Below are 26,790 nucleotides of genomic sequence, written 5' to 3' on the forward strand. Positions count from 1 at the left end.
TTGATAGAGGAAAAAATTTTGCATGACATGCAATGACATACCGGAAACAGTGTATAAAAATAAGACGACAAAAATTTTTGCATGCAATACTATGACTTAATGGGGATACCATGACGTCGCACTATTTCGTATTCACATATTTTCTGACGACAAAATACAATTAATTTGGCTAGTAACTAATAATCTCTGTACAGGAAGTTGAATTAGGTGATGCGATGCGGCTTAATAATTCGATGATTTGAACTGAACTTTCCTATGTGTCCGTCAATTCAATAATTGATATCCAAAAATCGTTGGATACTAACAAGCTCCGCTCTTCATTTCGTATTCGCTTGATCGCAAATAGCCCTTGTAGCAGCAATAAAAAATTTTTCATGAGATTTCAAGCATTTTTTAATCATCCTCATTGAGTTCATATATGCTGCGTCTGCATGCTCTTGATCAGTTCCCTGCCATTGAGTATATTTTTCCATGCCAGCCCCCAGCCTCGTAGCATTCAAGTATTGGATCATTAAACACAAACTAAATGTATTTAAAAATTACCTTCGATAACATACATGCATATATGAATAATTTCATAGATAATATGTTAATTCATAAAAATATTTAAGAAAAAGGGGATCGTGACGTGGCATTACAATGTGAATGAATAGCTGGTGTGCTACTAAATGCATTTCGGAACCGGCCATTCATGAACCCATTTTTGGAGTCTGTTTGTGACACTATTTTCATATCATGGAATTTTGAATGCACGTGTATTTTTCCTGTTCAAATAATGAAGAACGTGACATGAGGCCTGAGTTGTGTGCGTCAAATTTCATTAGCTACCGCCCACAGCCAGCAGTAATGTTTATCTTTCTAAACCCAACTCAGGGTGTTGTTATTTCACGAGCATTAAGGCAGAGGTTGAAATACAGCATGGGTCTGGCTTTCCAATACATCAATTAGATTAATTATTATTAATGGCCGTAGTAGTAGACTGAAACTTTTCACAATGCGACAGTGCACATCAGAAAGAAAGGGGAAATTTGAAAAAGGCTAATAATGGTAATAATTGCGAGGCTTTAGTATTAGTTAGCGGCAGACAAGGCCTAATGAGCACTCTTAGGCAGTCGGTTGTACAAGCAGCTGTTGCTCCCCACATTTATTAGTATTTTCCGGAAGCATCAAATTCCCCAAAAAGGTGACGGAACTGAATTAAGATCGATAACCATGTCGTACGCGACCATTCATAACAATTAGAATAATATCAATGCATTTTGATTTGTTTTGCAGACTGATGAAAACCGAATTCGATTCAGAAAACATTTCAGACTCACAATTTCAATCGATGAAATTATATTTTGTAAAAATGCACAAGAAAAGAATTGGCAGAAGCCTCTGGTAAAAATTTCAGCATCAACGGCACCAAAAGATCTTCGATCATACGTCGGCTAGGCAGAAATTTCTATTATTTTTCAGTGCGGGCAATGATATAGCTTTGACTTCAACAGAATGATGACAGCCTTCTGACAGCACGCTGACAGCACGCTGACAGCCCTCTGACAGACTTCAGATAGAATTTTGTGCTCTTAGTACAATGCTTCACGAAATTTCCTTACTGCAAAAAGGAAATTTAATTGCATGAATTTGTTACATGCGACATTAGAATTCGATTATCTCGTAACCTCGATTTTATAATTTATCCAGATTGTCTAGGCGTTGTATAGGGGAAATAAGACAAAATGTTGGCAGTCGAAATTTTTCGTATCGATCGATTTTTCGTTTCAACAAGAACAGGCAAAAACAAAGGAAGGACAAGATTAAGGTAACAAGATGAGGTAGGAACAATTACATGTACCAAGTCGGGGCCATAGAATTGTTAACGCACAATGTAATCAGCTTATCTATAGAAATTTATTTCGTACACTGCAATCATATGGGACGGATGTAAACAGTTGATGTAATCTTGGGAGCCGAGTTGGGACAGATGAAGGAAATACCCAATTAATGATTATTATTGTCACACCGAAATCGAAAATTAAATGACTTATCTTGTGTTTTTTTAACAAGAAGATGGGGTGTGGTAGCCTTTAAAAGAAATTGAATGATTAAATTCCAATTTTCTTGACCGATTTTCAGAGGAAATAAAAGTTAATTTAATTTTTTTATCTCAAGTTTGATATTCTGTTTTGATTTTTCATTTCTTGTCACGTTTGTACTAATGAAACTAAAGCTGTTTCTTTAAAAAAACGTCATTCGGTTTACAATAACCTTTTTCATCGTAAATTATCTTTATATATGAAAGTTTATAGTAAATGCCAAGGATGTTCGTTCCCAATAATCTTTGATTGTTCGGCAAGGAAATATTATAATATTCATTTGAACATTTTCATTAAAATGGTATTGTTTCAGAACCGTATTCACAAGTAGTGTATTTAATATAAGATGAAAAATTCGAATTATTTGAATGATTGTTGTGAAACTTCGAAGTTTCTTTTATTCGAACTTGAAACACCTTTTTTGTTATTCACAGTTTACTTTAATTTAAAATTTTCAAAACCTAAAAATTTCATATGAAATGCAAAAAATCTCATTTATGAACCTTTCTTATTGAAGCAAAAGTTGATTTTAAACCTTATAATTGAATGCCGAGTTATTGTAAATCGAAAAAAATTGAACACAAGAATTTAGACTAATTTTCTATGATTCGTTAGAATATAGCTTGTGATCGGTCAGTAATCAAACATGAACTCATGAAACTCTTGGTGATTTAAAACAAAGGTGGCTATTGAATCTAGTATCTATTCATTATTTGAAAATTTGAACATTTGTCATTAGTTATTTTAGCGGGTTTGTCGAGACATCGATATCTACTATTATAGATTTATTTTTTAAAGTTATCTCTTGTCAATCATGTAACTAATTATGGTATTTCGAGTACAATAAGTTCTCGGAATATCAGATGATCGGCTTTGTGAAAAACATAAACTCAAATAAGTCTGTGATGGTCTTGAAATTGTTTTTGAAGAAACGCTTTCTTTAACCAGCTCCTGCCTTGCAAACTTTCTTCAATGGTTGCCTGACACTTTTTCGTAGATGTTATGTTTCACATTCTCGTTAATATTCAGTGTTTGCTCACATGTTTGGCATCGTTTGAAGCAGTTTTTTCAGATGTTTCAGTGTGCGCTGCCTTGTCTTTGTGGGCATGTTTGTCGGCATGGTCAGCTTTGTGCTCAGACTTGTCAGCGCTCTCGTGGTGGCCTTTCTCGCCGTGGGCGTCGTGTTTTTTCAAAGACTATGTGCAATTAGGAAATAAATATCACATGCATCAATAAACAGAACATAAACACATAATATTATCATGTATATAATGTGCAATTAGGGTATAAATATCACTTGCATAGATAAACAGAACATCAACTCGCAATAACATAACATATATATTATGCAATGAATATAAATATCATAAGCATCAATAAACAGAACATAAACACATAATATTATCATGTATATATTGTGCAATTAGGAAATAAATATCACATGCATCAATGAACAGAACATCGACACATAATATTATCATGTACATATAGTGCAATTAGGATAAAAATATCACATGCATCATTAAACAGAACATCAACACACAATATTAGAAAATACATATTATGCAAATAAGAAATGAATATCACAAGCATCAAGAAACCGAACATCAACACACAATATTATCACGAACATATTAGGCAGATTAAAAAAAGGTTTGATGAAAATTAACGACAAAAATTACTGGCATTTAATATGGAATGAGAATTAAAAATATAAAAATGGAATAATTTCATTGCCAGCATTTTTCTCCGCAGAAATTTAGGAGCGAATAGAATATATTTAGAATGAAAATAAATTCAGAGTCAAGTCGAATTAACCAAAATCAAATTAACCTTCTACGATTAGGTACTTTACTGATAAGGTCAATGTTATCAGGCTAGTCTGATGCTCTTTCCAATTCATTAATCCATTTAAAGATTTTATTTGAATTGAAACCATTAATTAAACACATAACCATTTCTAGCGGTTGGCCATTTGTTTTCATGTTCTTTTAATATTGTTTTCCAGTTGTGTTCTCCGATGTGAATGACGGAGAAGAACAGGAAAATAAAAGGCGAAGAAGAAGAAGGAAGAGACGAAGTATAAGAACGAAAATATGAAGAAGAAGAATGAAATAATATACGTTTAAAAATTACTTTTTTAAAGACAACACTTCCAAAGAATCCAGTGTCTCATATCTTACAGATATAAAATGAATTTCTCATTCAATTTTCGAATTAAAAAACTATTTTCCAATTTTTTTAATATATATTTTTTTTATTTTATAATTTTTTCAAAATTATTTATTCTGTTAATTGATTCATGCATTGCCTTTGACTTCACACAAGTGTGCAAAATTTCAGATCAATTAGACAGGTAAAAGTGTGTCAAATATCAGTTATAAGATTTGTAGCTGACGAAATTATTTTTTCAATTTTTTTAATATTGAATTTTTTTTTCAAAGTCATTTATTTTGATATTTGATTCATGCATTGTCTCCAACTTTACATAAGTGTGCAAAATTTCAGATCGATAGGGTAGGTAGAAGTGTATTAAATTTCGATTACAAGATTTGTAGCAGACAAACAACAAGAAATTAAGTTAAAGAGAAGTGTTGTAAAAAACGAAAAAGAAGAATGAAAAGACTAAGAAGAAGAAGAAGTAATATTAGATAAATCTCACCAATAGGCAGTCAAATCACTCACCGCATGGCTGCCCTTCTCTTCAGTGCCCCCGGCGGTGCTCTCGTGGTATGAGTCGTAATGATCGTACTTGCTGTGGTAGCCTTTGTGGTCGCTGTCGTCGTAGAAGCTTTTCTTACCGCCAGACTCCTGCTTGTTCTTCTCGGCTTTGAAACCCTGGACAACAAACAGAGATACAGAGTTGAAATAACGCTGTGTTTCTCTGCTAACTGTATTAGATATTATTCTGGGGACGTACTATAAATAATGTTACGAGTTCGTAACTACGACAACCAGAAACGGACGTATTTTCAAGCTGAAACCCACAATCACAATAGAGAAATCGGCCTCTACGTGCACCTAAGCATACAGTATACATGTACTGAAGTGAGTTCTGAATGTACGGCCCAAGGTATAAAAAAGTTTAATTCACTCATATAAAATGTACACTAAGGCATTCAGATACCATTTGAAAAAGTTTCCGAATAACTTATAAAACAATCAGCAGAAAAAATCACTTCTTAGATCAAATTAAAAATAATATTAACAATTCCAATATTCCTCGCGCAAAAGATTCCTCAATTTAAAACTTGATAACAATTTGCCACTCATCAATAAAAAATAATACATTACAATTTATTCGTATTTACTCTGTGACATGTCTTCTAAAAAATGCAGTGGTTAAGAAAAATTACAAATATTTTCGCTGGAATCTCTCAGTGCAACAACACGTGACTACCAGCTATATTTTCGCGAAAATAATACCGCAAGGTTTGCAACGAATACGTCAACCCCATAATACCACGAAACATGGTATTGAATGATGTATAAACCGCTACCAGTTCATTTTTAAAGAAAGTGAACGGCAATGATGTAATTTATCAGTGAATATAAAATTTTGGGCATCTTGATTCGATCCTTGGCAGTTAATGTATTTTTATTAAGAGATAACACGTCTGAGGACTGAGGTAGGTGAAGCTCCTAATAGTTTACAGCATCAAATAATATTTTAATTAGTAAATTTATAAAGAATCTGTAAACTGGAAGTATGAAGCGTAGAGAAATGAATTATCACATTATTTAAATAGAAGAATAGCTATGTTCGGATAATTATTAGCGTTAACGGCCAGTTTCTCTCAACACGTACCAATGAATTGCCCAAACAGTCAAAAGTTTCACTATTTCAATAAGATTGTCATTAAACTTTGAAAATTCGAGGATTTGCCAAACATCGAAGCTTTTGTTTTGTTCTAATGAATAACTGGTGGGACAGAAAATGCCACTTGTTTATCAACAAGTTGAATTACCGTTACTGAAACAAAAGTTATTTGGTAGTGGTTTATAGTTTTTTTACTAGAAACAATCAGTTAATTATTGAGACAGTATTTGTTAGCTGCGATGCTCGTTCAGCGCCCTACTCACGTCGGCGTGGGCGCCTTTGCTGTGGTGCGCCTTGTGGCCTCTGGAGTGGCCTTTGGCTCCCTTCGCCGCCGAGGACGAGTGGCCGTGGCTGCTACTCTTGTGGTCACCGCCCGAATACTTTTTTCCCCCGCTGCCGGAGTGGCCCTGAAAAATCATTTTAGTTCTCAGTTGAATGTTATCATGGTTATTTTTCTTTGAAAAATAAACTCAATCTCAGTTGAAAATGACACAATTATTACTTCGTTCCTTATGCAACTGAAGAAACCTCATACAAAAAAGTTTTGTTGAAGATATCTTGGCAAAATAACTTATAATTAAACTGCGCCAATATGAGCGAGTACTTACGATCTTTCCCTTCATGCTTCTTACATAGGATTATCTTAACTCTAAGGACATATTATAGAGGATCTCTCTATCAAAGAGCGTCAGAAAAATTGCGACAGAACAATTGCTAGAAAAAATGATGTTTTTTATGATACATCATGAGATCTTCCTCTAGTACATCTTGCTGGACTGCAGTGACCATACTTTAGAAAATCATTTTGTGACGTAAAATTCAACTCAACAATTACCAAACTTATAATAATTTTACCTCAAATATATTAGTTACCCATCAAATGCAAATTATTAGATACAAAATATTTAATCCACTACTTACAATCACAATAATCACAAATACTTTTGTACCGCTATGTCTTTGATTCGTACCGAAGCGCCTTTGGAGGCGTGGGATCCTTTATGATTCTCATCGAAGCCTTTGCCCGCCTTGTGGCCTTCACCAGACTTGTGGCCCGAAGATGCCACAAAACCGGCCTTGTGGCCCGCGCTCTTGTGGCCTTTGCCCTCACTGCCTTCATGCTCTGAATGGAAAAAATTATGAATTGAGAATTCAGAAATAATTAGGAATTACGAAAAATCATGGAGTGAGAATTAAGAAAAATTATGAAATGAGAGCTCAGTAAAAAGTATGAATAATATTGAGAATTCAGAACAAAAATATACGTCCGACTGATAAATGACAACAATAACAATGACTTTAAATGAAAGTAATTAAATTATTTTATTAAATTACCTTAGCAGTAAAGCTCAAATTATTGGAAGAGACTACTATTTTGATGGAAAATTTGACAAAAAAATGGAATTTTAAAATTATAAATGAAATGACTTTCATAATCTATTTTGCGATTTGGATCGCAACGTTCGGCGAGAATATTAACGATTTTATTTTTCAATATTTGTGAATAGAAAATTGGCTTATTTATTTGAATGAAAAGATTTGATTGAACATAAATTATCCAATAAAAAACGTCGTGGTTTAGAGGTAACTATATTACCATCAAATGCCATGTGATCGTGTAATTTTATGAGGCTATAAAATTCATTTCAACACAATATAAAGTACAGAGGTTTGTTAGGGTCTATCCAGCAACACTTATTGTAAATAATTTCATCCTAGGTACAAATTGTATCCCCATTTCGAGTTCAATTCAATTTAAGATTTTAAACTAACATTAATTATTCTAAATAATTAATCATGATTACAATGCTAATTTATTAAAAATATAGTTAATTCTCACTTGTGGCTGCAGGTTTCAGTTCATAGGCTGTGTAAGAAGACACTTGTTGCGATGCATCTGGCCGCATTTTTTGAAGCTCTCGTTGTTGTTTCTGTTGTTGTCTGAGGATTCTAGATGCAACAACGACGCTTCTTTTCTTCAAGTTTCTTTGATTGAATTCAGAGTCTTCTTGAGTCTCTGAATCTCTTCGGCCCGAACCACCATGATCCTCAGGAGCCGATCTCTGGGCTCTTCGATTCACCTGCGAATCTCTGAAGTAATTCGTGCTCAGTTTTGAATCTCTGTTGTTGTGGATATCTCGTCTAGTCCTCGAAGTTATATCTTCAACGAAAGATGCCATCCACGGTGCGCTTGATTTGGATACTTGACTGATATAATCGTCATCTTTCAGAGATCTGGTATTCCTAAGATGAAAATTTTGAATTTGGGTTCTTTCCAAATTTTTAGCACCAAAGTCCGTGCCAATGCTTTCGTCCCAAGACTCCAAATCATCTGAAATTGATCGCTTTTTCTTATTACTATCATCTTCACTGCTGTCACTCTTCTGTGACGAACGAGTGTCTCTTTTTGATCGAGTTTCATCATCGCTAATTTTTTCGACTTTTTCGGCTTGGCCTCTGTCACCATTTATTAATCCAGGTTTATTTCTTTCTGAAATTAATATGCTTCCAGCTGGCTCTTCATTGCTGATAGGCAGCAAGTTTTGAAAATTTTTGGTATCAGATTCTCTTGAAATTTGAAGGTGTCGTGAATGTGAAGGAATCGAGACTGTAATTGAAGAAAAGCTGGTGAAGAAGAAGAACAAGGGGACCTGAAATCCGTAAAACAATGAGTAAATTTTATTGTCGCTTAAAAAGGAGCTTTAAGTTTTTCTAGGGTTAAAAGAAAAAAACTAAGAAAACTTAGTTTTGAAGAGGAAAAATAAATAAACTTATCCATATTATATGTTATCTTAGGTAATTATTCAAACAATAATAGTTGTCAAACATGCTTCTAAAGTATATATTTTATATAATTTGATCGCAATAAACTATTTGATTACGACTGTTCTAAAAATCTTAATCATTTTGGGTACCATTGAAATGTAATTTATTTACTTTTTAATATTTATTTAATTTGAATTACTATTTGCAAGACTTGAAAAACTGTTGAAATGACTCGTAAAAAAATACCAGCTATTTCATGTTTAATTATAAACTTTAAATTCATAGATATAATTTTAAACATTATTTAATAGAGGAGTAGGTAACTCCAGCGTTTTTATTTTAATCTATATTTACCGAAAAGATTGTTTATGTGACTATATAAATTGGAATAAGCTTTTCTTTAACGAATTGATATCTAAACTCCAATAATACATATCAACTATTTTAATCTTTCAATAACTACTGCAATAGAACTGTGAGACTCTTTCATTATCATAAGTCGATATCAATAAACACTTCAGGCAGTATGTGGAATTGGAATGCAATGGCAAATAAAAAGATTATAGATGATCAGCCAATAATAATTATATTTCATCATTTAATTTATATCACTTTAATGTTTAAAATAAATAATTATTTTATAGTTACCGCTTTGTAAGAAAAGGTCATCATTTCGATATAATTTTGTGGGAGCGGGAGATCAGCTGCTAAGCTCCCGTCGTCGGTTGGAGGTCGGAGGAGAATGGAGCATCAGGGAGCTCTGAGATCGCAATTTATAGCGACGACTTTATTGCGTCACTTAGCGTTATTCACGCTACCGCCTTACACTTAAACTACGTTTTTTGATGTAAACTGTACATGTTTTATTGTAAACCGTAGGTATCTACTAATTATTGTTATTTCAAATTAATAATATTTTTTCTTATTACGAAAAACTGACTGTATCCTTTTGGTCATTGAAGATATTTTTGAAAATGCTTTAGATTTACTTGGGTTTTTATTTGGTTTTAGTACGCATGAAATGGACATCGGTATCTTTAAAAGTTTGCTTGAAATCAAAGGGTGAAATATCGTACATTTTTCTTGTCGCACACCATGTCACTTTGCTCCTTGTGCATTTTATCCAAAGTAATTTGCTCACTTTATGATCAAAACGGTATTTTAATTTCTAATAAATAATTTACCCGTGTTTCAGGAAATTTATTAGCTTGTAAAACACTGTAAATGCACATTTAATTAACACAGATTCTACACTCATTGTTTGAAGGGAAGACCTACTAAATGATTTTACTTTGATTATAATGGGCACATTTGAAACTTCCTGTCCGCGATGGCAACAACAATAGTGTTAATTATGCAATTGCTAGTGTTACATTCAAAATACTCAATTTCAGTAAGTCCCTTGTTAAAGTTAAATTCATTCACGGCTATATTTCTTCGCATGGCTGCTTGCCATGAGAGGAATATATAGTGTAATAAATACATATGTCCATAAAGATCTCTGATTCCCGAGTATATTTATTGATGAGTATTTGAATACAATCCTGCAATTTTCTTTGACTAGATTTTGAGTTTTTATCACAATTATGTCATTATAGTCAAATCGTTCACCTCCTGCTTGTACTCTTACGATGTACACTGCATCGTATTCAGTCCTAAATACTTTGTAATGGTAGCACAATGTGCACTAGATTGCACGATGCACCAGAGCGGCAACGAAGCATGGCAAGTAATTTTCAAAGAGCGGATCTTGAGCGACGTTTTTACGAGATCATCGAAGCAAGCAGGCTTGTTAAGCAATTGAGTGCCACAACAAAGCGGAGTTGCTCAGTACTGGCGTGGGAGTAACGAAGAGATATTGCGCCGACCCTCAAGGATCGGACTGGTTCTTCTGGACACGCTTCATGTGGGGACGAGTCCTTTTTCTGGACACGCTACATGTGGGGACTAGTCCCTGGTCTGGACACGCTTCATGTGGGGACGAGTCCCTTTCTGGACACGCTTCATGTGGGGACGAGTCCCTTTCTGGATACGCTTCATGTGGGGGCGAGTCCCTTTCTGGACACGCTTCATGTGGGGACGAGTCCCTTTTCTGGACACGCTTCATGTGGGGACGAGTCCCTTTTCTGGACATGCTTCATGTGGGGGCGAGTCCCTTTCTGGACATACTTCATATGGAACGAGTCCCTTTTCTGGACATGCTTCATGTGGGGAATATTCTTGTTCATGCGCTGCTATTTTCGCGACCATACTAAATAACTATAACTATAATAACTCGCGGAAAGTCAATTCCCCACAAATGAATCCTATTTGCAAAAGCTAAATAAATATTTGTGAAGATAAATTCTGTTTAAAATGGGACTTTACTATTTTATTATCTTCGACATTATTTTTTGTAGATTATTCAAATTCAATGTATATATTCAGTCCCAATTTAATCAAAGCCAAAATTTCTTGCTCAGCGTTTGGTGAAAGGCGTCATGAAGATATTTTCCGTGCTTCTATATAAGCATATCATGATAATATGACTCTTATCATTTCCACTACATTTAATTTTAAACGCAGGCCATATTTCTTGACTTTAATACCAAATGATAAATGGGAAGTATCTAATCTTCAGGGCTTAGTCTCACCAAAGGAGGACGTTGAATATAGGGCTCCTCAGGGTACACGGTTTATGTACTTATATGTACAAATAGCGCGCTGATTTGTCTCCATCCAGTTTGAATAATTGTAAATGGGTGCAATAAAAAGAGAGAAGGATATAGTAGATGAAATTAATGGCAGAGGGGTAGAAAGGGCTTTGGAAATTGATGGTAGTATTAGCTCTAGCAAAATATTTCGCATGACTTGCAGAGGTAAATTTCATGTTCAATTAATTTACGTCTTTCAAAATATAATTAAAAATTTTATAACAAATTAATTATTAATAACTATATCCATCTTATTGACTAAAGATCATGTTTGAAATTATTATTATTGAAATAAAGTTAGTGAGAAGACATCACCAGCTTGATCGAGCTTTACTTGTCATTCTTCATGCGTTGCTTATTTATTGAGTTAATCGATAAGAATGCGAAGAGAAGAAATAAAGAGGAAAGCGTGATGAAGGAGGGAGACAATGGGAATAGTGGGAGGAGTAGCAGGTTACAGCCACCACAGAAAATTGAGATAAAGTGTAGCAGTGCGAATAAGGAAGACTAAAGTGGAAGAGTAATGAAGCGTAACAAGCAAGAATGGCCCGGATGGAATAGCGCCTGGATGAAAAAATTGATGAAAAAACTAATAAAAGATAATACTGGAAAGGTAGAAACAGTGTATACACTATACAACAATACATGTATAAATCCAGCGAAATGAGGAAAAGCAAGATCTAACCGTGGATAGAAACAAGAGAAGATAAAGTCATAGCTTCAGCTAAAGAATAAAAGTGAAAGACAAGGAGAAAGGAAGAGCAGCCATAGGAAATATAAAAACTACCATCGAGGGTTGAGGAGAAAACAAGCACAATCATAAGAAATCTGCGATTAGAATTGTTCACATTCAGAAGAAACATGGGATTAGGATTGTCCACATCTAGAAGAAACCTACGATTGGGATTGTTCACATTCAAAGAAACCTGCAATTAGAATTGATCACATTCAGAAGAAACATGCGACTAAAATTGTTCACATTCAGAAGAAACATGCGACTAGAATTATTCACATTCAGAAGAAACCTACGATTGGGATTGTTTACATTCAAAGGAAACCTGCAATTAGAATTGTTCACATTCAGAGAAAACCTGCGATTAGATTGTTCACTTGTAATCAATGGACATTCGACACTTTATAACGAATGAAATATATGAATGAACTCATGAATAAAATACTTAAAAATACTTTTTAAAAAACCACGTTTTTCTTGTGGACTAAAAAGTAGAAAATAAATTATGGCTCGCCCTAAAAAACGTGGGTCGGGCTGTACGTTCACCATCAAATTTCCAAAATTAACAGCTACCAGAAATATTCTTTTCCCTATTCCATTTAATGGGTTATTGCAACTTAACAATTACAAGTGATAGATCCCGCACAGTTTATATGTCGTTCATATGGGCACATAATTTCATTTAAAGGCATATTTTATTTACTAAATATTCGTAGTAGAGTTTACCAGATTTTACAAAATATTGCTATATTACGTTCATAATTTCCAAGGAATTTAAAAGCAAATAAAACGCCAAGTAAATTTAACTATCGATATTGAAAACGTTTCGTAGTCCAGCTACATCATCTGTTCGACAATCTAAAAATGAATAATATCATTTTATAAGTCAAAATTCTGAGACAGACATAAAAGAAAAACAAGACCTAACATCATATCGAAAAGCACAATTCGATCGGAACAACTTAGTCCTATGGGTCACAAAAAGAATAAAACTTAAGAAAAAATACTTAAAAATACTTTTTAAAAAAACACGTTTTTCTTGTAGACTAAAAAGTAGAAAATAAATTATGGTTCGCCCCAAAAAACGTGGGTCGGGCTGATCGTTCAACATCAAATTTCCAAAATTCGTGTGTTGTGTGCTTTTCGCTTCAATCATAACTCTACCCGACACACGTTTTTTGGGGCGAGCCAAAATTTATTTTCTACTTTTTAGTCTACAAGAAAAACGTGTTTTTTAAAAAAGTATTTTTAAGTATTTTATTTTCTCCTTTTTAGTCCGTTGCTGCACGGACTAAAAAGCATGACTTGACGTACGTATCGATGATACGCAGCGTCAGCGCCTGCTCGTCTATAACGTCAGCACCCGCTCGTCATACTATATATATACTATATATATATATATACTTTACTCGATTAAGCTAATTTAGGTCTCTAATTGCAAGTTTTTATGATTGCATCTGAAATTGTTAGGCGAAAATAGCCTGCATGCCGAATTTCAGATCTCTAGAACAATCAGAAGTGGGCTAATTTTCGTTGTCAATGTTAACAACAAACAAACAAACGCGAAGCTAAGCTAAGAATAAAATACTTAAAAAAAACTTTTTAAAAAAACCACGTTTTTCTTGTGGACTAAAAAATAGAAAATAAATTAGGGCTCGCCCCAAAAAACGTGTGTCGGGCAGATTTATGATTAAAGCGAAAAGCACACAACACACGAATTTTGGAAATTTGATGGTGAACGTACAGCCCGACCCACGTTTTTTGGGGAGAGCCCTAATTTATTTTCTATTTTTTAGTCCACAAGAAAAACGTGGTTTTTTTAAAAAGTTTTTTTTAAGTATTTTATTTTCTCCTTTTTAGTCCGTTGCTACACATGAAAAACGTTGTTGCGAGCCAATTTACTAGCCTTGACGTACGTATCGATGATACGCAGCGTCAGCGCCCGCACGTCATACTATATATATATACATACTATATACCTATATATATACTTCACTCAATTAAGCTAATTTAGGTCTCTAATTGCTAGTTTTTATAATTGTATCTGAAATTGTTAGGCGAAAATAGCCTGCATGCCGAATTTCAGGTCTCTAGAGCAATCAGAAGTGGGCTAATTTTCGTTGTCAATGTTAACAACAAACAAACAAACAAACAAACAAACAAACAAACAAACAAACAAACGCGAAGCTAAGCTAAGAAAAACGTGTTAAAAACGTTTTAAAAATGCGATACAAAGGCTGCAGAAAATTTTTGTGCGAAATTATTTGGAAGAGTGTTTCATGAATATATGAATACTTACTATAAAATAATACTATAATAATACTATACTAATACTAATACTATGAATATACTTCGAGGTTCAATAAAAAGAAATTACTTAATGTATATCACTCGCCCACCAAGCGATGGCAACGGGACGACTGTACTTCTTTCTTTCAATTAAAAAAACTGTTTTAGTTTAGTAACACTTATAAAAACACTTCTCAAATTACTGTGACATACATAGAAACACTTCCCGAGTTACTGTATCATATATTTAAAACCTTCCCAAATTTAGTTTACGAATTAAACTGCGAGGAATAGTAAGTTTCAGCATTTTTTTATGTTCCAATTAAAATAAATATCACAGTTCAGCCGCTGCATCATTTATTATAGTACCGTGTCGATAGCTACGCGTTAATTAGTTAAGCACATATAATAAAGTAATTTATTAAAACTCAGGAAGTAGCAAAAAGAATTGTGAATGACTCCACATTCCAGTGGGAGAATTTTTTGAAATGGAATTTCATTTGTTTCGAGCTGGGACTCGTAATACTGGATTACAAGTCTGTGATTTGCAAGATTTGTTCAAATTTATTTACTCAACTGACGCTTTTAAATTGACGAGATTTTTTTATACGTCTTATACTGCATCCTACGTTGAATTTCAGCATGGGCGAACAAAGGCTTTAGGCGAACAAAGAATCAAAACCGCATGAGGCTCTTCAACATTGTCGCCGATCAAATCTTCTCTTTGCAACGTCAAGAATTTCACCTGAGAGTAATACCTTCCAATTTTGTGACGGACCTAATTGAAAATGATTAAGGAAATTAATATAATTTTGCACAATCTATTGTAAGGCTCTGCTAGGATAGTATGAAATTTTCAATAGGGGCGATAAAAAGTGCCACCTAAGTATTGCCTGCGCAGGATAATGCCGGTTCTTTTTGACGTCACTGAGAGGAGAAAAAAGACACAAGATAAAAGAAGCGAAATTATAGGCATTATATCACAGAAGGTGAAGTCTGAGATATGTATACTCGTACAAGTAGCTGCCTTCGATTGACATGCAGGCTAATGAAAAATTCAGTTTTCTTCAGGAGACAAAATGCATATACCTAACTTCTGAAAAGAAAACGAATGAAGTACAGTTTCCAATTATTAAATCACGATTATTTACAATTAATGAATAATTTCACATGTGAACGTCAGTCAGGTATTATAGTAAGTAATTTTTGTAGTTCAGAATATTATTATTTTAGTCAATAATAATAATGATATTATTATTTTAGTGACATTATTATTTTACTTTAGTTTAGTCTCACATGGAAAGACCATAATATTCATTAGGATTAATACTGCGTTATGCTAAACGTGTGTTTCGAGAGAATAATTGGATAGCTTCTGGAAAATTCAATGAACTCAAACATCAAATTTAAATAAAATTGACTTTAAAAATTCAAATTAACTCGAACTAAAACTCAAACTGCATTAATTCAACTCACGGTCCATCGCATTGCTCTTCCTTCCGTTTACAATGGAATTCAGCGGAAGAAATAGAGCGTGGATCTTCGCACGATCCATCGAGTGACACAGCAAAGAAGGATCAGTGCTGTATTGGGGTAACAATGCCTGTCAGTGTGCAGTATTATTGAAGGAAACAATACGAGTGTAACTCTATAAACCGCTTCACGAGTCTACATTGTTCCACTCGTCGCCTTGCGATCACAACGATCGAACGCCTCTCCCGTGCACGCCGACTTCAACTTCCGCGATCTAGAATTTTAACGGAAATAAATCTGCACTCCTCGATTATAACGGAAATTAATAAGTCTTCCGCAAAATATAACGGAAAAAATAAGTCTTCCATTAATTATTTCGGAAACTAATCTGCTTCGACTTCAACTTCCGCGATTAAGAATTGTAACGGAAATAAATCTGCACTTCTCGATTATAACGGAAATTAATAAGTCTTCCGTGAAATATGACGGAAGCATATAAGTTTTTCACTAATTATTCATCTGCCTTCGAAGAAATATAACGGGAAAAATACGCTTTCCACGGACTATAACGAAAACAAATTCGCTTTCCACGAAATTTAACGAAAACATATATGCCTTCCATCCACGAATTATAACGACATCAGTTTAAACATTGAAACGGAAATTAACATATTTCAGCAGAGACAGCTGATTAAAATTCATTAAGAGTTGATGTTTAGAAATAAATTAGTGCATTATTGGAGTGCCAGTTGAGTATTATGGTGTCACGAAGCGGAAATTTGATTCAGTGAAACTTGACACAATGATTAAATAAATGTGATTACAGCTTGTAAATTTAAACATTTCGGACATATTACCTTTCGATTCGTCGAAAAACATAAAGATTTTTTAAGAAAAGCATGTGATTGAATAAGAGCAAAAACTGGAAGAAAATGGATTTTTCCGTGAGTATATTAGGATTATATTGGTATATATGGTGTAACTAATTATAATTGTTATTATGCGATAAGCATTGCTAATTTGACTATGTTCAGTTACTTGAATTTACTTGAATTTATTTTTGTTCTAATAATATTTCATTTCAATAGGTTTAATTTCAATTTATTCAGCAAAACGTGTACCTGCATTCGATGTTCAATGCAAATAATTATTTAATGATTTTATAATTTATACTTTCCGTTACTACTTTGTTGCAGTTAATGATGATTGCAGTTGCAGTTTACGCCAATCTTCAACACTCAACAATTTCGGCATCGAGTTCACATCTTCATCCATTGATATATGCGGACAAAAATGTTATGAATTTCGTAGCGGCTAAGATTGAAAAGCTGCCTCCATTTTCCAGGAATGCGAGATCACTTTCATCGTTCGATGAAACAATTTCGAGGGAAGAAGATATATTTAATGATAATTTCCAGAAGTCATCCAAGGAGTTTGATCAAACTCGTGATGTAATTTTACCCTCAAAATCAAAAGTTGAACCCAATAAAAATTTCGAAATTCTTATTAAAAATAACTCGCAATCAGAAAAACCGAACGGAGTAATGAAAAATGACAACACGGATAAAAATTCAACAAAAACAGAGAAAGGAGTCCAAGGCAGGGCTGTGGGTGATGGAAAAAAAGATGGGACAAAATTAATGAGTGTAACTCTTAAGAACTCGCCTGCAAACGAAAGCACATCTAATGTCCATATTGATAAAATTCCCTTGACAAAGAAATTCCACAAAAATGAATTCAGTGCCACAGTATCAGCGCGCACTGAAGATATTGGTGTTCCCGGAGAGTCAGAAACAGAAACAACATATAAAGATTTTAAATCCAATGGAAACATCAGAAGATTTAAGCCAGTGACTTCAGAAGAAGGAAATAAGGACACAGAAAAGCTATTTTATGATGAATCTTATTCCTCACCTAAATCCCATTCTAATGTTGAACCAACTTATTTAGACGCAGAAATTGCAGTTTCTCGAATTGCTGTAAATGAAAAACCAGACAATCACAAAACACAACGAAATCATATACGCGAAAAGAACACCGAGCAAGCAAAAACATCCCCTATAAAAACTGAGATGAAAGCCACCGACAAAACTGAACTGGAGAAGCCACGAGAAAATTATAGATCAACAGGGACCAGAGATCAACACAAGCCTATTACCCTGGCGATGGAAATAAGCGTTGGTCCCGTTGCTATTGGCAACGGCACAAGCAAGAAACTGCCGACAAAACTGCAATATTCTAGAGTGGTGCAACATGAACTGCTTCCAGCTGCAGGTAAATCTTGTGAAAAATGTTGGTCGGTGTAGGCGATGAGTGATAAAAGACGAAATAGAATAATGCAGGAAACTTCGATATCGTGATCGTTCATATTTATTTAAAAAAATTTTGGTTAATAACTCTTGGAATTTCGGGATCGTTCATATTTATTTTGAAACAAAATTTTGATGAATAACTCTTGGAATTTGTTTCTAAAATAATTGAAAGTTGTATTCAACTCAAAAATGGAGTTGCGTTACTTACATTGAGTATATGAGTTTAAAAAGATTTGTGTATCGGAGAATATTGAATTAGGTTTGGATAAATGACTTCGTTCATATAAAAAAGATTTTAAAACCTTGTTACTACGAATATTCAGCTTTATTGATTACTTAAACTTGCAAAAAATTTCTTGTTAAAAATTTTTTTAGTCGTCATTCCACTTTTGCATTCCCAATCCGTTTCTGGCTTATTAATAATTTTTCGCACTATGATTAATAGCAAATTATTTCCTTACCAGGAGGCCACAGCAAGAAGAAGTCTTTCAGCAAGAGCCTTGACGAGAAACTGGGCAGTAAAGGCCACAAAGGCCACACCAGCAAAAAAGGCCACAACGCTCATAAAAAGGCCAATAAATCTAAATTCGGCAAAGGCGTGAGTCTGCAATATATATTGTACATCCAGCTTATAACTTATTTCCCAATGAATTTTGAAAGATTTTTCATCAGCCTTTTGTATCCTAATTTTTTTTTCAGATAAAACGAGGGAAGAGTTAGTTCAGTAAGACGAACCAGCTTTAATTTTTACAACACTTCTCTTTAACTTCACTTCTTGTTTGTCTGTCTGTTTGTCTGTCTGTCTGCTACAAATCTTGTAATCAAAATTTAATACACTTCTACTTATCCTATCGATCTGAAATTTTGCCAACTTGTGTAAAGTTGGAGACAATGCATGAATCAAATGTCAAAATAAATGATTTTAGAAATTAAAAAAAATTTTTTTTTTCAATATAGAGAAATTCATTGTACATCTGTAAGATTGGAGATACTGGATTCTTAGGAAGTGTTGTCTTTAAAAAGTAATTTTTAAACGTATATTATTAATTACTATTTTAATATCAGTTTTTTTTTATTTAAATTCATTTTTTGCTATGTTAATTATGTATACATTTCATCAAATGTATCAAATTACTGATACAGTTAGTATCAGGAAAAATTTTATCCTAGCAGAGTATTCTGTCCGTAAAAACTCTGCTTTGAATCAAAGCTCCTTTGGCCAGCGGCTATTAATTACATGGTCATGTATCCAGATTTTCCTCCTAGAATTTCTGCAACTGACAACCAATTTGCAAACTTTTGGGCTTGTTTATGAGTGGTAATAATGGTAACTTGATAAGTTGTTTCTTTTGCAGGGATTTTTTGAAAAAGACGGAGAATTTAGTAAGGGCAAAAAGTTTTACGAAGACTTTCATGGTCACTACAAGAAGGCGGAAAAGGCATCAAAAGGCTTTAAAAAAGGTTTCAAGAAGGAACACCGAAAAGGACACCGGGATAAGGTTCGTGAATTTTTTTAACACTGTTTTAGTAATGATTGTATTTATGTCATATTAATAATAATTTGATTCATCAATATATATTTGTACTCGAAAATAGGCCCCTTGACCTGGTCAGATGATGACACGAAATTCTCATTCTTTATATACTAATAAATGAATTTAAAGTAAATGACACTTAAGTCACCGAAGAACTTTTGCTGCCTTCAGTAGAAACGACTTGTTTTATTATGCAAACTGAACAGAACTTTTCAGAGCGATTTAAATCGTAATTCTGACCAATATTATACGGTTTTTATCAGTGCAGTATCAGTTGAGTAGCGACTCATTGGTCATTGGCAGTAGATATCTGTCTTCCCCAAGTATATTTTGTCAAATGTCTAGTAATTGAAAAACACATTTGATTCATTAATTATCACGATTATTATTGCTGGGTTCAATTTCTCAGAAAAACTAAAAACCTAATGTCTGCCGATGTCTGCTATTAATATATTAAGGTAATGCAATTTCCACAGACATTCAGTGACAAGAAACATCACAAGGCCTTCGGCTTCAAGAAGAAATTCGACGACGAGAACGCCTACAAGAAACATTTTTCTGATCGCGGACTTATTGATGCTGGGAAATCTTTCGGGGGCGGAAAATCGTTCAAGTCTTTCAAGTTTTAATATCACGGCAGAAGTAATAAGTGTTTTTATATAATTAATGTTATCGTTATAAAAAGATAACATTCAATAAAAATATTCTTCATCAATATCGATCCATTAAGATTTAAGATTGCCTGAGAAGTTCCATGAAGTGAACCAAAATACGACAGATTCATGGGCTTAATTATTTCAATTAATAGAACAGAAGAAGAATTATAAGTAAATTTCCATTGAATTCCGTAGGAAAATTTTCGACACTGTATTTCGTCATAGTTTAATTATGATGAATTTAAAAGGCTTCGTGAATTTAAATTTTGTTTATGTTCATATATTAAGATCCTATGTAGGTAGGTGTCGTTTGATGTCCTTCAATATAGTTTAGACTTGATAACACTACTAAAAAGGCGATTTTTTATGAAAGTAAGCAAAATTAATTAAAAATTTAATATAATTTTTATGCACGAGACGAAGATGTGATGTGTAAAATTACATATTTTCTGTATAGAAGTAATTTTTACTACGAGATTTACAAAGTATAATAATGAGAGTTAATTCGAGAGTATTTTAAACAATTTTCTAGTGAAATCAGTGCTAATGAACAACAAAAATTGTGAAGTAAAATACTGAAATTTATTTGGGCCAAATTTTCTGTTTAGAAAGCTTAATTATTTTGAATACAGCAATAACTTGTTTGTAGATTAGTTTATTATTTATCTGTTGATTTATTTCATATAATATCGAATTAAATTGATGATAACATTTATTTCTATGTATGGAAATGACACAGTTCCTGAAAGCTTTTATACCTCTTTTTCTTGATAATATGAAGAAAATTAATTAATGCGTATAATAATTAAATTCACATTAATAATTAAAACCTGTGTCCTAACCTAAACACAAACAATGTTCATCGATTTTTGTTTATTTTGAATATACTGCGAGAAATTTTCTCTTTAATTTAACTTTTATTCAGTCCACGACGTCGAATGTTCAACCTTTTATAGCCAATTAATTAATCATTACAATCTTTTCTAATAATATTAATAAACTAAAAAATTCCCTATTATTTCGCTTTTTTAATGTAGGTGAGATGTATAAGTGCTATTATTATTTATATAAAATATATGAAAATATAATAATTTTTAGAATTCGCGCTGATTTAGACTAATTCGATGTTAGCACGGCATCAGACGTGTAGAACATCCAGACGTTTCAAAATTTCATATGTTTCAAATATTCTGCTGCTCGAAAACATTTTTAAGACTTGAGTTTGAATCTGCTTTCTGGTAACAGCAACAATATAATAAACAGAAAACATTTAGTTTATATGAAGGGGATGGAACATTCATCCGAGATCTCCCCTGAACAACGGAGAATCATATTGATTGTCCGGTCCGTAATTCACATCTGAGTTGTAGTGTTGAATCCCGCCGTTTGGAGCAAAATTCAAGCCAGATTGGAAACCTTTGTCGACTGATGCAAACACACGCGAGTGCGGAAAATCCAAAGACTGTTCGCGATTTCCGTATTGATTTCCGTAAGATTTATCATGGAGTTTGAAGGCATCCGGATTTTTCAAACCACCGTGGATTACGTGGGGATTAAGATGGCTACCTCCATGGGATTCTAGACGGTCATCGTGGGTACTATCGATATAATGGCGACGGGATCCAAATTTATCAAAATGGCTGCCATGAGTGCCGTGATCAGTGTCATGAGAATCATGTTTGCCAAAATAATCGTCTTCGGCAAATGATGCTTTGATTCTTTCAAAATTTTCTTCAAAATCAGACTTGTCTAAACTTCCTGCTTCCCCGTGAACATCGTGGGAGTGTTGGTCCTGAATCCGAAAAAAGTTATAACAATTGCTTAATTTAGCGACGTAAATAATTGCAGAGTTGTGTAAAATAAAGTGAGTTGTGATTAAAATTCTTATGGTACTCCTTAGAAACATTCTTTGATTTTTAATGATATAAAATAAATTAAGTAAAGTAAGGCCCCGGAAATCTTTCTTTTTAAGGGCTTTTTTTGACTCTACGATAACATTTACATTTTGCTTTATCAACGTCAACGCCACATTATTATTACAAGGCTTGCCGACACCTCTAAATTTATGACATTTTAAATTGAAATTGGTAACGAATAAACGAAACAAGTTAATATTGAAAACTAAAACAAATTAATTTTCAGTTTAACCTCATTAGCTGCGGTTGAAAATTAGGCATATTGTTTAAAGATTTACTTAAAGTGATATAATGACATAAATAACAGCGCTAGTTTTTTAATCACCTGCACATTTCCCTCTTCGTAAGCTCCTTCTTCTCCGATGTCATGGAAAGAATCACTCAAGTCGTGGTCGCTGTCGTGAGATTCAAACTCGTCCTCGTCGCCGAACGTCTCCGAATAACCGTACTCGACTTTACGATGTACGTTGTCGAAGCCCTGGAGTACGTCGTTCGTGTTATACGTTAAAAGTCATTATAAAAAATATATTTATATTGCTACATTGTAGTCGCCAGTGATTAGTTGAATATTAAATAAGATGTTACACATTTGTAGTCTTTGATTGGTTGAATATTGTTTTTCTTGTTATACGGTATTGATTATCATTCAATATTATTATTGAGTCGTCCTAGAATATTATTTGAAGAAAAGTTCCGTTGGCAAAAAGGAATTATTGGTTAGAATAATTGATAAATTAATATAGACTTAGTGATCAGCCAGAAGGGAATTTTCGTTTTCTGATCATCATTGTAATAGTTTTTTATGTTTATTTGAATGTTTATAATAAGTAAAAATTTTCTGTTGGGATATCTGGTAATTGCTTACGCTGACATTTAAAGTTATTTGTCATCAGTAGGACTTTATTTTAGCCTGATGTTATGGTACGGTTAAAGATTCTCTTTAAGTGCCAGAATTCATTCAAGTGACACATTCGTGTTAAATCGCCTGGGAATTAAATACTGTGACTGCTTTTTTCACCATTTGAAGGTAAAATGAATTTTCTTGGCGTTTTATTTACTTCTAAATTCATGGTTAACTTGCAATTTAAGCAAACTAAGGATATAAGTGCCTAATTCATGATTTAATTACGTAATTTTCTATGAGAAGCACCCACCTCTTCAGCGTGTCCTTTAGAAACATATCCTTTTTCTCCGTGATCGTGGCCAGCCTCGCCTACTTCACTGGTGACAGATCCCTCTCTGTACCCTGCGTCGTCTATGTGGGAGGAGACAGATTCTCCCCCAGCACTTTGATCCCCCTGTGGGCATAGTTAATATATAATTAGAACAAAAAATTCAGTCATAACACACATAAAAAAACATAGGGATGATAACATAGGGTCATAAAACATAGGGATGAATTTAGGTAGTAGGTACTCGATGGAAAAAGGTCAATCCAAGGTAAATATTGATGTTACATAAAGAAAAATGTTAATGTTATATAAGGAACAATAATGTATTAGGGGAAGACGGATTGTTTAAAATTTATGAAAGGTGAGTCGGCTTGTATAAATCTGTTCCTTATCGGCATCGAAATTTACTTCTAGCGTGATGTTATCTCAACGTATTTATTCTCAGAATCATGATTTGGAATCATATACTGATCGATTTTACGCTTTACTGGACAATGAAAAACGAAGTTATGTAAGGCACAGGAGAATTCCTTCAATACGAAAGTTTTTTTTACCTTAAAAATATCGTACAACTTTTCACTAACTATCTACACACGTCAGGGAAAAAATATATTTTCACTGTTAATAATAAAATTGAAGTAACAAAATCACCTGCACGGCTGCAGTGTCAGAATGTCCGTACTGGTCGTCCACAAAACCTGCTGTCCCATCATATGTTTCACGGCCGTCATGTCCATGTTCACTGACATGACCGTTGTTATGTTTGCTTTCGTAGCCGTTATGCGACCTGTGACCGTTAGTGAATGGAGGACGGTCGTGGCCGTGGCCGTGTTTATCGATTCCATCGTGATCGTCGGGATGAGATTTGTGCAGCGGATCGTAGTTATCGTGATCGTAGATGGGCCGATAATAATAACCTGTCGATATAATTTTTTTACTTTTTTTTCCAAATGAAGACATTTATAGTAAAAAATATTTTGGAGCGCAAAATAATAATATTTATCAAAGGGTTTATTAAATTAATTTTTTTAACAAGTTCTCCGTAGGATTTTCTTGCATCTCCTTAGAAACGATGTTTTTCAGAACTTATTTGGCTTCAGAGCAAAAATGCGAGGCCGTCTACCCTTAGGGCAAGCTAATTATGTGGCGTGGCGCAGCAGGAACCTAACAATAACTAGTCCTAGGTCTGCGTACATAAATAATTAATTCAATTTCAATTTTAATCCTCATTATTTTGCAACATATTTAATGCGATTCGAATAAATTTACCAGTATTTGATGACACTATTAAAGATTTATTGAATATTTGATACGAAGCTGAATTTTTTGTCCGGTCAAGATTTATAATAATTTATTGTGAATGACTTACTTGATGGGGAGGCCAGAAGTTGCTTAGTTTTCATACCGAGAGGAACTGTACCGGACGCTGTGAGGTCACTCGTCACAGACGATTTCCCATCATTTCCATTGGATTCGGTCAAACTAAAATATCTAGTAACAATTTTAGGTTTTATAAACGTAGGTATAGGAGCACTGCCTACGGCAACGCTATCTGAAACTGAATGAACGTGTTTTCTAAAAGTTGACATTTTCGAGTCCTTTGTTTTTGGAGGAATGAGGCGATGCAATTTCGGCTTTCGATCAACTGAAGTATGATTGCTGGTTGAACTTGTGTATTCTTCATTGATATGCGTTTTTTTCTCGGTAATTTTTTTATTGGCGGAAGATGGCGCATTGAGATGTTTTATAATACCGGATTTTCCTTTGTTGTGCGCGTTGAATATTTTTTCTTCAGTTTCTGGTGAAGAGATTCCATCAAAATTGAACTTAATTTTTCTGTTTGATGAAAAAGTTGCGTCTTCGCTAGTTACTTTAGACGAGTTTCCATTTTCCATTGCAGAAATGACCGACAACGTATTTTTCCCAGTTTGGTTTTGAAAATTTTCAGAAATATTTGTAGCATTGGGGATGGAAGCCGGCGACGCTTCAATGAGATGACCGTCAGAGAGGACCAGCAAGAGAAGCACATAGACGCAGTTCCACTGAAATTAAAAATTTAGCTATTGTTTATGTGACAGCAATAATTAGTCATTAAGATTATTATTGTTATTGTTAAAGGAAGAGATGCAAGAAAGAATATTAATGGCTGTTCGGAGAAGACAAATTTACGAAAAACTAATTTACGAAACTTTACATAAAACTAATTAAACGTTTTTACGACATAATAATTATTAAATTTAGCTCTTTTCTTCATTTACATATAAAAAATTATGTTATGTCCATTTCTTGAAAATTTAATTGAATACCGACTTGTATTGTTTAAAAAATTTGTCCCTTTCAACGTGAAGGCATACATTTAGGCAAAAAACTTGATTAAAATTACCAATAAAGATCAAACAAGTTAATAAAAACGAGGAAGTTTTCGAGTTAGCCTCATATGATTATCCTGATCAGTATACAAACAATTTAATGACATTGTTCAGCACCTACAGTGGTACATCATTATTAAAATATTAGAAATATAAATAAAATAACGTTAAATATTCATCAACTATATTATATAACTAACTACAATATTTCAGACTCACCGTCATCTTGAGCGTGGGGCCAATATATTGAAATGACTTCTTACAGAATATGGTTCCGTTAGGTTCTCTGAATTGTAATACTCTTTTTGTTCGTTTACAAACCACTGAGTGACGCTGACCGACTTAAACTTAAAATATTCACGAGTGGCAGAAACGTTTGGAATCTTTCTGAAATTTTGATGCACACACACGTTTATAAAAAGTTATTGTGCATACATTTTTTAGGGGAGCTTGGAATAAACCCGGATAGAATTTAATTGAGTGAATTGTAATTTGGCATATTTTTAAAGTTTGTGTTCAAACCTTAGTGCTGCAAAAATAGGGCTGTTCGGGCCCGTATCCACGATAATTATCCTGACGGAAATTACCTTAAAATTTACTTTTATTCGCTGAAGTATGTAACATTGAAAAAATTGATGGGGAGGTTTGAATTTGGATGAATGGATGGGGAGATTATACATGTATACACTTTATTCAAAACGTAAAAGGTTCAATTCTCCACAGAATTTAAAAACAGAATTTGATGCGGGATATGGTTTTGGATAGGTAATTCGCTTATTTAGTTCAAATACGGCGCTTCTCTGTAAAATTATTAAATAGATTGGGATTAGGGATGGCTGTATCTGGGATGCATGGATTTGTAATAAAGGGTTTCTGAAATTGCCTGGATTCCAAATCCGAGGCAATGCCGGCTAGCCTACTAGTATTATAAGCTCTGAACGTGTTTCATAACATTAAAACCTCAAATAGTTATCA

At 33.7% G+C, this 26,790-nt stretch overlaps 3 protein-coding genes across 3 annotated transcripts; 1 reads left to right on the forward strand and 2 right to left on the reverse strand.

Annotated features, from left to right (window-relative positions):
- Positions 1-1,727: 1,727 nt before the first annotated feature.
- Positions 1,728-9,403, reverse strand: LOC108677586 (filaggrin-2). The gene is made up of 6 exons (XM_018165832.2): positions 9,316-9,403; positions 7,742-8,552; positions 6,873-7,024; positions 6,165-6,308; positions 4,767-4,919; positions 1,728-3,277 (listed from the first exon to the last, which is right to left on the reverse strand). The coding sequence occupies exons 1-6, from the start codon at positions 9,337-9,339 to the stop codon at positions 3,107-3,109; spliced, it is 1,455 nt and encodes a 484-aa protein (XP_018021321.1). The 5' UTR covers positions 9,340-9,403; the 3' UTR covers positions 1,728-3,106.
- Positions 9,404-16,307: 6,904 nt separating this feature from the next.
- LOC108677587 lies at positions 16,308-20,908 on the forward strand. The gene is made up of 5 exons (XM_018165833.2): positions 16,308-16,799; positions 17,052-18,129; positions 18,632-18,765; positions 19,523-19,666; positions 20,179-20,908. Exons 1-5 carry the CDS (start codon positions 16,788-16,790, stop codon positions 20,329-20,331), a joined length of 1,521 nt encoding a protein of 506 aa, XP_018021322.1. The 5' UTR covers positions 16,308-16,787; the 3' UTR covers positions 20,332-20,908.
- A 43-nt stretch (positions 20,909-20,951) lies between these two features.
- LOC108677588 (dentin sialophosphoprotein) lies at positions 20,952-26,245 on the reverse strand. Its single transcript, XM_018165834.2, has 6 exons — positions 26,035-26,245; positions 24,816-25,488; positions 24,098-24,363; positions 23,429-23,572; positions 22,600-22,752; positions 20,952-22,150 (listed from the first exon to the last, which is right to left on the reverse strand). Exons 1-6 carry the CDS (start codon positions 26,038-26,040, stop codon positions 21,656-21,658), a joined length of 1,737 nt encoding a protein of 578 aa, XP_018021323.1. The 5' UTR covers positions 26,041-26,245; the 3' UTR covers positions 20,952-21,655.
- Positions 26,246-26,790: the final 545 nt, after the last annotated feature.

Source organism: Hyalella azteca, unplaced genomic scaffold, assembly GCF_000764305.2.
Source record: "Hyalella azteca isolate HAZT.00-mixed unplaced genomic scaffold, Hazt_2.0.2 contig5529, whole genome shotgun sequence".
Classification (NCBI taxonomy): Eukaryota; Metazoa; Arthropoda; class Malacostraca; order Amphipoda; family Hyalellidae; genus Hyalella; species Hyalella azteca.

Bases quoted from the DNA above. Each gene is read 5' to 3' on its own strand.
- LOC108677586 (XM_018165832.2), bottom strand. From the start codon at position 9,339: ATGATGACCTTTTCTTACAAAGCG. The intron at 7,025-7,741 runs GTGAGAATTAAC...TTTTCCATTCAG, and splicing joins ACTGAAACCTGCAGCCACAA to AGCATGAAGGCAGTGAGGGC. The intron at 3,278-4,766 runs GTGAGTGATTTG...AATTGCACATAG, and splicing joins AAGAGAAGGGCAGCCATGCG to TCTTTGAAAAAACACGACGC.
- LOC108677587 (XM_018165833.2), top strand. The intron at 18,766-19,522 runs GTGAGTCTGCAA...TTTCTTTTGCAG, and splicing joins AATCTAAATTCGGCAAAGGC to GGATTTTTTGAAAAAGACGG. The intron at 19,667-20,178 runs GTTCGTGAATTT...CAATTTCCACAG, and splicing joins GAAAAGGACACCGGGATAAG to ACATTCAGTGACAAGAAACA.
- LOC108677588 (XM_018165834.2), bottom strand. The intron at 22,753-23,428 runs GTGGGTGCTTCT...GACGTACTCCAG, and splicing joins CTAAAGGACACGCTGAAGAG to GGCTTCGACAACGTACATCG. The intron at 22,151-22,599 runs GTGATTAAAAAA...TTTCGGATTCAG, and splicing joins ACGAAGAGGGAAATGTGCAG to GACCAACACTCCCACGATGT.